Genomic DNA, 9,949 nt, shown 5'->3' on the forward strand with positions numbered 1-9,949 from the left:
ATTGGAAAGTCATTCTCGCCTCTGTTCTGGTAATGCCATCTCCGTCATTTCGTCACTGATAAACCGGCAGCTAACCGCATACACGTGGCCCTAAGTCTCTAGTGGGAGTACGTCGAAGTATGTTGTTCATGCAGACATCCGGACATGCATGCATCGGAAGATCTCCTGGACGTTCTCGGGCAACTTTCCTTTAGATTGGCTGCCACTAATTTAGTCTCGCAGCCAGATCGACGGTGATATTGTTCAAGATTTCAACAGGCCAGAATGGAATCAAACTCGAGCCTTTGAACCCGTCCACACCCGTGCAGCACTCCTGTAGGTGTGTACGGCGGACGGCGTCCAGCGTTCCGTAGGTTGCTGGTGCTCTTCATTTCCCCCCGATCCACTCTTATTCGACGCATTACCACTGCTCTCGGCGAAATAGATCCCCGCCTCACATTCCTCAAGTGGGACCGCCCGGTTCTTGACTTTCCAATGACGTAACGACTCTGGTCCGCGTCGGTGGTCCGTGTCGGTCCGTTTAGGAAGGCGGAATCGTGCCAAACGGAGGACGAAACGAGGGCTTGACCGCCCTGCAATCCCGACTTTCTTCACTTTCGAGGCGATCTTTCGCCTCTCCCAAACGGCGTTTTCGAAGAGATCTAGACAGTTTTATAGAGCTCTTCTCCTACACTCGACCCTCTTCCTCTCGTAAATTCGACCACTTCTCTCTCCCGGGTTGCCCTTTACGGGTTATCCGAAAACCCACAATTTTGTGGATCTTGGTCCACTACGTACATGCAACCAGGAGGTGAATGAGGGTCGTGATGGGCAGCCCATGCATATTTACTGGAGAATAATGACGGCAGAAGGAGCGTTGAGACGGGAGATACCGGGGGACTGTTGACCGATGCATGCAGAGACCAACATCTTTTTGAACGGTCTGCCTTTAAGTTCGGCTCCGGTTTCTTCTTCGGAGATTGCACATCTTTTGATTCGGGAATGAGGGGGCCCTGCTGCCGACTCTCGGGTTGAATCGTGATTAATAAGTCGGTTTGGACCTGAGGATGCCGCCGTTCATTGTTGGTTATCGGAGTTCCGGTATGACCCTGTAGGTTCACTCGGTCAACCAAAAGAGATTAGGCTCTTGCCAAATGGATGCTCGTGCGCCAAGCTACTGAGAGATACATCGATGCCAAACAATGTCTGGCAACTCTTGGCCTCCCGTTTTCCGCGTTCTCGTGCTCACCCCTCGCCGCTTTTTGATCACTTGAGTAGACTTGAGCATACCCCTGATCGACCCGAGCTGTCTATAGCAGCAGGAGGGTAGAAAAGCATACTCCGCAATGATTGCGGCAAGAAAGTCCCAGAATTGGGCGATTGTGGCATCCGTGCCAGGACAGTTGTCCATGGGGAGAACCCAATCCCGAAATCTGCAGCTCATCGTCGACTCTTTCGCTCATTCCACTGAGACGTTCAGGTGTGCGTGACGTCATATTAGCTTCAGGGACGATGATTGGCTGGAAATAGTCATTCCCGTTGAAGCTCCCGGGGAGGCCATCGACGGAACGGCTACCGACTCAAGATATCATTTATTCAGTCTACACAATATGTAATAGATACTATCCTCAACCTAGGGGATAATACTGAAAATCGCAAAATACTCCTACTTATCACATTCCTATCTACTATCACCATTATGGTTGATGGATCCCTCGGCCCGGCGAATAATAAAGTCGCCCGGGAACGAACAGTGTACCTATTTGGGCAGCCTATCGCCCACTCGCTCTCTCCGACCTTCCATAATATCATTTTCCGAAATGTTGGTTTACCGTGGCGGTATATCCGTCTCGATTCGACAGATGTTGAGGATTTGATGTGGCTCATGCACAGAGACGATTTCATCGGTGCCGCTGTGACAATGCCCAACAAGGTCAAGGCGATGGATTGTGTTGATGCCGTTACCGCCGAAGCACAGAAGATTGGGTGTATCAATACCATCTTCGTGCGATCGAATCTGTTCGGGGGTGAAGAACGGCAGGTTCATATCGGTACCAACACAGACTGGATCGGAATCCAACGCGCGCTCCTCAATGCGGGTCCTGAAATCGCAACCCATCTACAGGATAATCCTGCATTAGTAATCGGGGGTGGTGCAACCTGCAGATCCGCAATCTATGCTCTTACGGAGGGACTTGGTGCAAAGGTTGTTTATATGGTCAATCGTGACCCGGAGGAAGCCAAGTCGGTTATCATGGGTCTGAAGCAACAAGGACTGCACCGGGATATTCGCTTTGTGGAAAGAGTTGAAGTCGCACAATCACTCACAAAGCCTCCCATTGTTGCAGTGAGCACGGTGCCCGACATTGCACCCAGAACGGATGCTGAGAAAATCACACGAGACATCATCACCACGATGATTCAGTCACAACACGCCCACAGCTCTGCGCGGCTCTTTCTAGAGATGTGTTATGACCCCACACCAAAGACCTATATGGCAACTTTGGCTGAGAAATTCGATTGGAAAGTGATTGATGGACTAGATGTCATGGAGCATCAAGCAATTGAGCAAGCTGTTTTATGGACGGAGAAGTCGCTTGACAGTCTACCCTCGGATCTTGCCAATAGTGCAATCCGTCAAGCCCTTCACCGGTAATTGTAATGACAGGAATCATGAATCCATTGTTCGTAAAGAAAATTACAGACAGGTGGTTGCATATTTGGGAAATCAAGAATGATTTGTGTCAGAATAATACGTGCTCTATCGACTCAGATTACATTATAATAAAGCATGCAGTTCGCCTAATTAGGACCTTCGTACAGAATTTAAATTGTAAAATGATATGATTTTGTGGTCATTAATCAGCGACAGGTCTGCTGAGCACAGTGCTAGGTATTGGGCCCAATAAATTCGTAAAAGTCATTTGCAGAAGAATTTGCAGTAAATCCGAGATTGAATAACCCTTCTTCCCAATTGCTTGTTGTGGCGGGAATTAGTCACTTGAATCCACTGGCCCGAATTTCAAGGACACATACCATTTGGAAGTATCAATGGCAACAAAGTCATTAAAAATCGAGTTGCTATCTGTCAGGGACTCATGTTGTTGTAACTCTCTATCAAGCTGAGCGACAGCGCCATCATTCGGCTCCATTACTGTGAAGCTTGGCCTTATTCCCTGGGTTTGGGTGATATTCTCTTGTCTTGGAGGTTGAGAGTATGAGTGATGCAGTTCGTCTCTGCCTTGAAAAGAGCGATAGTCATAAGTGGCCGACTGAGGATAACTGCCGGTCAGATCATTGCAAACGGGCATTCGTGATCTTTCTACAAAAGCCAAAATGAGATAGCATGTTTGCGGTATGGAATGAAGACCAAATCTGTCGCCAAGCTTTTCTATAAGTGTTGGAATTTCAGTGAAGCAGACTGGTTTCTCCAGCCCTTGGAATGATGCATCCCGGCTATCCGCTATTGAAATGGATCGAGGGCTCAACTCAGCAACAGTGAGAAGATAGATGAGTTGTAAGTGATAATGGTGGGGTAAACTCTTGTTTTCGGATAAATTTGAAGTTTTTTGGGCCTTGAAAATGCTGTTGAAGGGTTGTCTCGCGCTTTCCTTCTCGAGAATTTCCAAAATCTGGTCTTCAGAAAAGGGGTTTCCATAAATTCGTGAAAATAGGACTGACTGAACAGCCTTGCAGGTATTCGCAAGCCGATTGAAAACCTTCTCTTAGGCGCATCATTAAATTGTACAAAAAAGGGATTTCTTTCCTATTTCATATTAACGAGTCAGCCATCAATCGATCAATACTTTTATTCCTGTTGTAGCTTCCTCTATTTACAAAGTACTATGCAGGGATTTACACCTTCTAGTTTCCAGCCCAGCGCGTATGAGAAGCGTTGGCAGCAACATAGGGCCAATCATCAATGATTGGAACTAACAGGCATATAGAATCAACGCAGACACAGAAAAAAGATTAGAAAAAAGAGAAGAGGAATCACCGACACAGTCATCCAAATTATTGGATGCCGATCACAGGACATCCACCATAGCGTCCACTCCTTTATTCGCAAGTTCTCATTCGGACACTAACATTGTTTTACCTGTTGCAAGGAAACGCTTTCAAATCATCCGAAGAGAAATGTTTGATCATAACCGAGACTTAGTAACGTAGATACCTAGGCGACAAAAATACCTGCACATCCATAGACGATTCTTCTAGATTCAAATCTTCTAGTCGTACCATAAGGCTGTCCAGATCATATTTTGACAGCTTGAAACACCTCATCTATGAAAGAGGAAGCTCTCTGATAGGCCTCCGTTGACCCTGGCGCTTGCTTAGGTGGAAACCCAGATTTCAAATCCACCAGCCCATGTCCGGCATCTTTCACAAGAACAAGTTCGGTCTTCACGTCCAATTTTTTCAGTTGCTCGTGATGATGCACACTCTCCTGGTCTGGAACGACCTCATCTGCAGTGCCATGTACGAAAATGGAAGGCGGGTGATCCTTGGTCACAAACAGCTGCAAAAATGCCTTTCTAAGATCGTCGGGTATCGCCGCAGCTCGATCCTTATATTCTACCTGGTTGAGCTTGGCACCGAGCCCGGGTCTTCCAAGGCAACCATCGAGGAAAGTCCCATCGAGTTCCCACCGAACAGTGAGTGCAAATCGATTAGATATCACGCCGTTTTTCGGTGAGTCTTCACTGACGACAGTTCGATCGGCAAGAAGTTTTGGTACCTGGTCAAGATCTACTCGGCTGGCTATGGTGGTGGGTGGACGACCAGTCGTCCAGTGGTCCAGAAGCCAGTCCCCAGCAGATCCGAAGGATGTCATGAGTACTGCTGGCCTGGGCTGAGCATATATGCACGCCGCGCGGGCCGAATAGCCACCAGCCGAGAAACCTGTGACCGCTATCCGGTTTATGTCAAGAGACACATCCGTCGGCAGACTTGTCTCGAAGCTTCCATCTGAAAGGAATTTGAATAACTGCTTCACGTCTTCGATTTGATCAAGGGCCGTGGTCGGATGGCAAAGCCGGTAATCGGCCCCGATAAATATGTAGCCCTTTTCCTGACAGTGATCTGCATAGTTCGATTAGCTCTGCTGGCCCTGGAAATTAGGACTAGGTACTATGTAATCACCATATAACCAGTGTGGAAACCCAAAACCACGACGCCAGCCCGCCGTCATGCCTCCGCCATGATAATAGATTATCGCAGGCAGCCGGCCGAAGTTGTTAGGGGGAGGTAGTAATCTAGCTTGATCTCATGGCCATCCACCTTAGAATAGACTAAGGTCTGGCCTTCAGGAACAGCTGACTGCATGATCAACAAGACTCTTAGCTTTGTAAATCATTAAATGAGGTTCAGTGGACGAGGATGCTAAAAGGTAATGAGGGCGGGGGTTGTTCCCCATTTCCAGAGGCGGATGAAGTTAATCCCGGATTGTGGGGTCAAGATAGAACCAAATAATTATGGTCACCACCTGATAATCTAATAGAAAGGCTCAGAGGTCTGTGCTTGTATGCGCAAAAATAGCAACAATCGAAGAAAAGATTTCCGTCAAGAAGTTCTGCGGCTCAACCTACAGAATCGTCGTTTCAGTAGCCGCAAGGTGACATGCCAGCTATTGTCCAAGACTTATTTTAGAGGTAGGAAGACTAAGTAAAAGTTATAGCAGAGAAACACGTAGTGAGAAATGTGAAAAAGCTATGATGAACTACTCTAGAGCTCTGAAAACAGACCAAATATTTTCTCAGGGTTTCTAGGAGCTAAGACGGCCGGCAGGAGGACTCTTACGTCTTGAAATGTTTGAGATTGAAAGATATCTTTCTCCGTCTCCATTTCTGTTCCTGGCAGCTACAATCTAACAACAGTTGTGCCCAATGAAGGTAAGATAGCCATTCGCCTGCCGGATAATTCTGGGTCAAATCCTGCTTGAGGTATAGTTGAAGTCCGCTTTTGGAAGGAGACTGGGAGATTGTCAACAGATGGAGGGATGTCGGCGGGTCGATAGTCGGGTCTTTAGGTGGTGTACTCAGTGCTTGCCTATTCCGTCACAGGAAATTCACGGGAAGATCGGTGATCCTGTCTGCCAGCCTCTCATCAAGATCTCATATCCCATGTGGATGGCAGGGCTACGTCTACTGCGACGGCCACCACAGTCCAATTAGAGATAAAATATCTCGCACACCTAATGTAACAGGCAATGAGGTCTACTTGGGCAAGAATGGGCTTGTTGTAATCAACGATCCTTGTATGCAGGATGGCCTGTTGTTTATCCTTCTACAACTGGAAACTAGGAACTTCCAGAACCAAAGAGATCCCATTTTGGGAACGGTTGTGCCTCTTATTATGGTGACATTTTTACACTCTCCTTTTGTCATCATGGATTCAGATGTAGGCTAAAATTGACTGTGTATAGTGAACTAGGGTACAGGCACACCCGTCTGCTAATCAGGTCCTACCTCTAGGAGATAATGGGAGTATAGGAGAGGAGACCTAGGGATGGGACGAAGAGAAGATGTCTGAATGTCTGCCTCTTCGAAAGAGATAAACTTATATCATATGAAGTCTCAGATCATCTGCACATCGCTAGTCGGGGCTTTTTACCCATTGTAAGGGATAATTTGGTAGATAATATCCCGAAGAAGAAGGTACGATGCGTGAAGCGTAGATTATACCATCTGTTCTGGAGTATTGTTTAAAACCGTAATCATATTTGTAATCTACGACAAATAATTAGCGCCGAAACCAAGAGCAGAGGAGAGTAAAGGCGTTTGGAATCCTACCATACTGGCTCAGTAGCGTTGATGTCCCCGAGGAGCTTGCTCCATCAGAGCAAGCAAATTTCTATTTCGAACTTCTCGCATGTATCTTTTTTGTTCAAGCGAAAATTCACGCATTTTGTTTGGGTCGTCTTCGAATCCATTTGTTGCAATATAGTGAACCGAGTACGCGATGAAAACACTCACAACGGCCCCGATGATGATAACGAGTACATAGACTGAATAAAGTCCTTGCTGGGAGGTCATATTTGAAAGGCTATGATTTATGAGAATGCTAATGAGATTATACAAACTAATAAGCGGCAAATATTGACTCACATAAACCTGAGGAATGGATTCTACTTAGAGCAAACCCTTTGTTTTTCTGGGGAGTGTATGAAATCTGCCATGGTCAAGAGACAAGAGACTGGCAACTAGGTTTTAATACGAGATGTCCTGTCAGATATCTTCTCTCCATCGATTGGTAGTATGTGTCAGATCCTCCCAAGTAAGCTAAGCCATAGGATACTTGTCTCTTGTAAATCAACCAATCGAGTCCCTCCCTTGGTCTAAAAAAGTAAGACTGACGTCATAACCCGAGCGGACTAATCAGCTGTCAGCATGGAGGAAGAACGTACATAAGACTAGCAGAGTCCAAACTACCTTGAACCAATAATCGAGAAATGTAAGCCCCTGATTTCTAACGTTGGGTAGTGTCGTATAAGTTAAATACCTGACAGGAAGAAATCGGATCTTTTCTCGCTCAATCTGGTAAGGTTAAGGTTATTCTAGAAGACTTGTGATCAACTTCTCCAAACATGGATTTTCCATAATAGATCATTATCAATATATGTGAGCGAATTCAGCCCATCAAGAGATTGAAGATTAGTTACAGCTTCTTCTTCACGATTAGAATAACTCCACGCGAAGTTCCCTTCAAACGCTCTTTGCCCTTTTCCACGCCAGCCTCCTGGAGAAGCCTCTCGATCGCTCGACGATATATCTTCAGGACATCACGTTCAGTGCCAACAGCTTCAGGGTGATCCTGGCGCCAGCGTGTCACTGGGCTCCCGGTCGCAACAACTTTCTCAAAGGTATCCAAGTCCACCTCAGGCTCGATGGAATAGAAACGCTGATCAATGTCCCATTCTTCGCGGCAGAAGGCATCTTTGTCAAATTCGGAGACGGGCTGGTCGAGGGTCCAAGGCAGTGGAAGGTCAGCATAGCCGCCGCGGGTTAGCAAGTTGCCTGGCTCGAAATATGGCCTCAGTTCCTCCTCCTCAATTCGGTCCATCTCGGCTTGAATAGCGATGGCGTTAGGTACGGAGGGATGAATCCTTGAGGAGCCACTGGTCCACAAAGCCACGCTGCCACCTGGCTTCAGTACACGGGCGGCGGTTGACCAGAAATGCGGCATGTCAAACCAGTGTGCCGCATTTCCGGCCGCAATCAGATCGACGCTGGAATCCTGCACAGGCTGGGATAGGTTTGTCCCAAGATCTTCGGCCGTGGAGATCTCATAACGAATGGGCTCCGAAGTAGATGTGCTCCCTCCTAGCGCATGGGCTGTTGCCAGCATGCCGTCGGACGGGTCAAGGCCGATAGCATGCGCAAAATGCAGAGCTAACGCGCGGGCAACATTGCCAGGTCCACACCCAACATCGATCACAGTGTCGAGCTGACCATTTGTGGAGATGTGGTGATCGATAATGAATTGATAGACAGAAGGGTGGTAGTCAGGGCGAATCTGAGAGTATGCCTTGCCTTGGTCTTGAGTGTAGGCGCTGAAGGTCTTTTCGGTGGTCACAAAAGAAGGTTGCGCCATGATTTAGAATTTCTTGGTTCTCTAGCAATTGAACTGAGGCTGTCGAACTGGAAAATACGACGATTTAAATATGATCGGCGTTTTACACTGTCAATCCCGAATCCCGCTTTTGGCGTGGAGAAGTCGCGGTCGGGTCGGCGATGAGGAAACGACGGGAATGGCAACCTCTTGTATCCCATTGATGGAAAACTCAAGGGAAAGGAGTGGGGACTAGGCAGTAGCCCCATTGCCTGGTCTTATATCCGTTTAGCCCGTACTTAAGCTTTTCACATTGCTATATTTACCCGGCTTGACTCATAGAGGACGGCCAGCTGGGAATACGACAGGAATCCCAACAACGCCTCTGCCGTACCCCGCCCGTTATCCGAGAAGCGACTGTCAAAGCCCAAGCCGGGCTCTGGTTGCCGATTTGAGAGAGTGAAAGCAAAGTTGGATATCCCATTCGTTGCCCAGAAAGAATTCCGTTGCGAGTGGAAGAGGTAAAAACCAATTGACTGGTACATGTATTGGATGATAATCCCTGCCAATGCTTGCGCTTGCGTGGCGATTTTTCGCGCAGTCGCTGTTAGCACCCATCATAATATTTTTTTTGCTTGATCTTGCCTCTGTGTTGCAAAGCCAACCCGAGATTCGATTTTGTACCTTGGATTCATCATGTAAGGGCACCCCAGGCGGCGCTTGAAGTTCATGGTAAGGATCAACGCTAAACATCTCGACCTTGTCGACCCCTCATCCCTCTCCCTCTATCCCCCCTTCAATACAACAGCAGACTGCAGCTTCATGAAACATGGTAAGCTCTTCGAATGCACCAACTCTGATCATATCGGTCTAAATTTTTGTCGAGGCTCAACCGACTCTCGAGGGTCTTCCGACTGAACTCAAGATTCTCATTTTATTCAAAGTTCCAGATTTTGACACCCTCAAGTCCCTCGTTCTTGCATCGCCTGATTTTCACCAGACATATCTTGCAGTGAAACATGAACTACTTGAATCTCTTCTAGCCCGGCAATATGCCGGATTTCTGGACCTAGCAGAAGCTCTCACTGCTATTCGGTCCAATGGCATGCATTTCACCTCTCAGAAAGAAAATGCGATCGCTTTGTTAGATCGCTGGCGCCGCAGAGATGAAATTCACGAGCTTATCCTGCCAGGTAGCCTTGAAGAAACGATAAAGTTACTTCATTTCCGGAAAAAACTATCCTTCTTTCTTGAAGACTTTTCACAATCAGCGCCGAGGCCTTTATGGATTCAGTCTGTTGGATGGAAAAATGATTGTCTACCTTTACAGCAATCCCCTTTTGGACAGCACCGTTTCATTAGAGCTCTATGTCATTTGCAGATTCCTGAATAATATCTTCGGGGATCCAGTCCTATGCTT

The 9,949-nt window shown here is 47.2% G+C and overlaps 4 protein-coding genes across 4 annotated transcripts; 1 reads left to right on the top strand and 3 right to left on the bottom strand.

The window, feature by feature from the left end:
• Window positions 1–270: 270 nt before the first annotated feature.
• Window positions 271–823, bottom strand: N7462_003849 (uncharacterized protein; the record flags this gene model as incomplete). The annotated part of the gene is made up of 2 exons (XM_057075575.1): window positions 271–641; window positions 778–823. 2 exons carry the CDS (start codon window positions 821–823, stop codon window positions 271–273), a joined length of 417 nt encoding a protein of 138 aa, XP_056935080.1.
• Window positions 824–1,678: 855 nt separating this feature from the next.
• N7462_003850 (uncharacterized protein) lies at window positions 1,679–2,635 on the top strand (the record flags this gene model as incomplete). Its single annotated transcript, XM_057075576.1, has 1 exon — window positions 1,679–2,635. One exon carries the CDS (start codon window positions 1,679–1,681, stop codon window positions 2,633–2,635), a length of 957 nt encoding a protein of 318 aa, XP_056935081.1.
• A 1,599-nt stretch (window positions 2,636–4,234) lies between these two features.
• On the bottom strand, window positions 4,235–5,170 carry N7462_003851 (alpha/beta-hydrolase; the record flags this gene model as incomplete). Its single annotated transcript, XM_057075577.1, has 2 exons — window positions 4,235–5,061; window positions 5,122–5,170. The coding sequence occupies 2 exons, from the start codon at window positions 5,168–5,170 to the stop codon at window positions 4,235–4,237; spliced, it is 876 nt and encodes a 291-aa protein (XP_056935082.1).
• Window positions 5,171–7,635: 2,465 nt separating this feature from the next.
• N7462_003852 (class I SAM-dependent methyltransferase) lies at window positions 7,636–8,571 on the bottom strand (the record flags this gene model as incomplete). The annotated part of the gene is made up of 1 exon (XM_057075578.1): window positions 7,636–8,571. One exon carries the CDS (start codon window positions 8,569–8,571, stop codon window positions 7,636–7,638), a length of 936 nt encoding a protein of 311 aa, XP_056935083.1.
• Between the last annotated feature and the right edge of the window lie 1,378 nt (window positions 8,572–9,949).

Source organism: Penicillium macrosclerotiorum (assembly GCF_028827735.1).
Source record: "Penicillium macrosclerotiorum strain IBT 26536 chromosome Unknown utg000003l_segment0_segment0, whole genome shotgun sequence".
Classification (NCBI taxonomy): domain Eukaryota; kingdom Fungi; phylum Ascomycota; class Eurotiomycetes; order Eurotiales; family Aspergillaceae; genus Penicillium; species Penicillium macrosclerotiorum.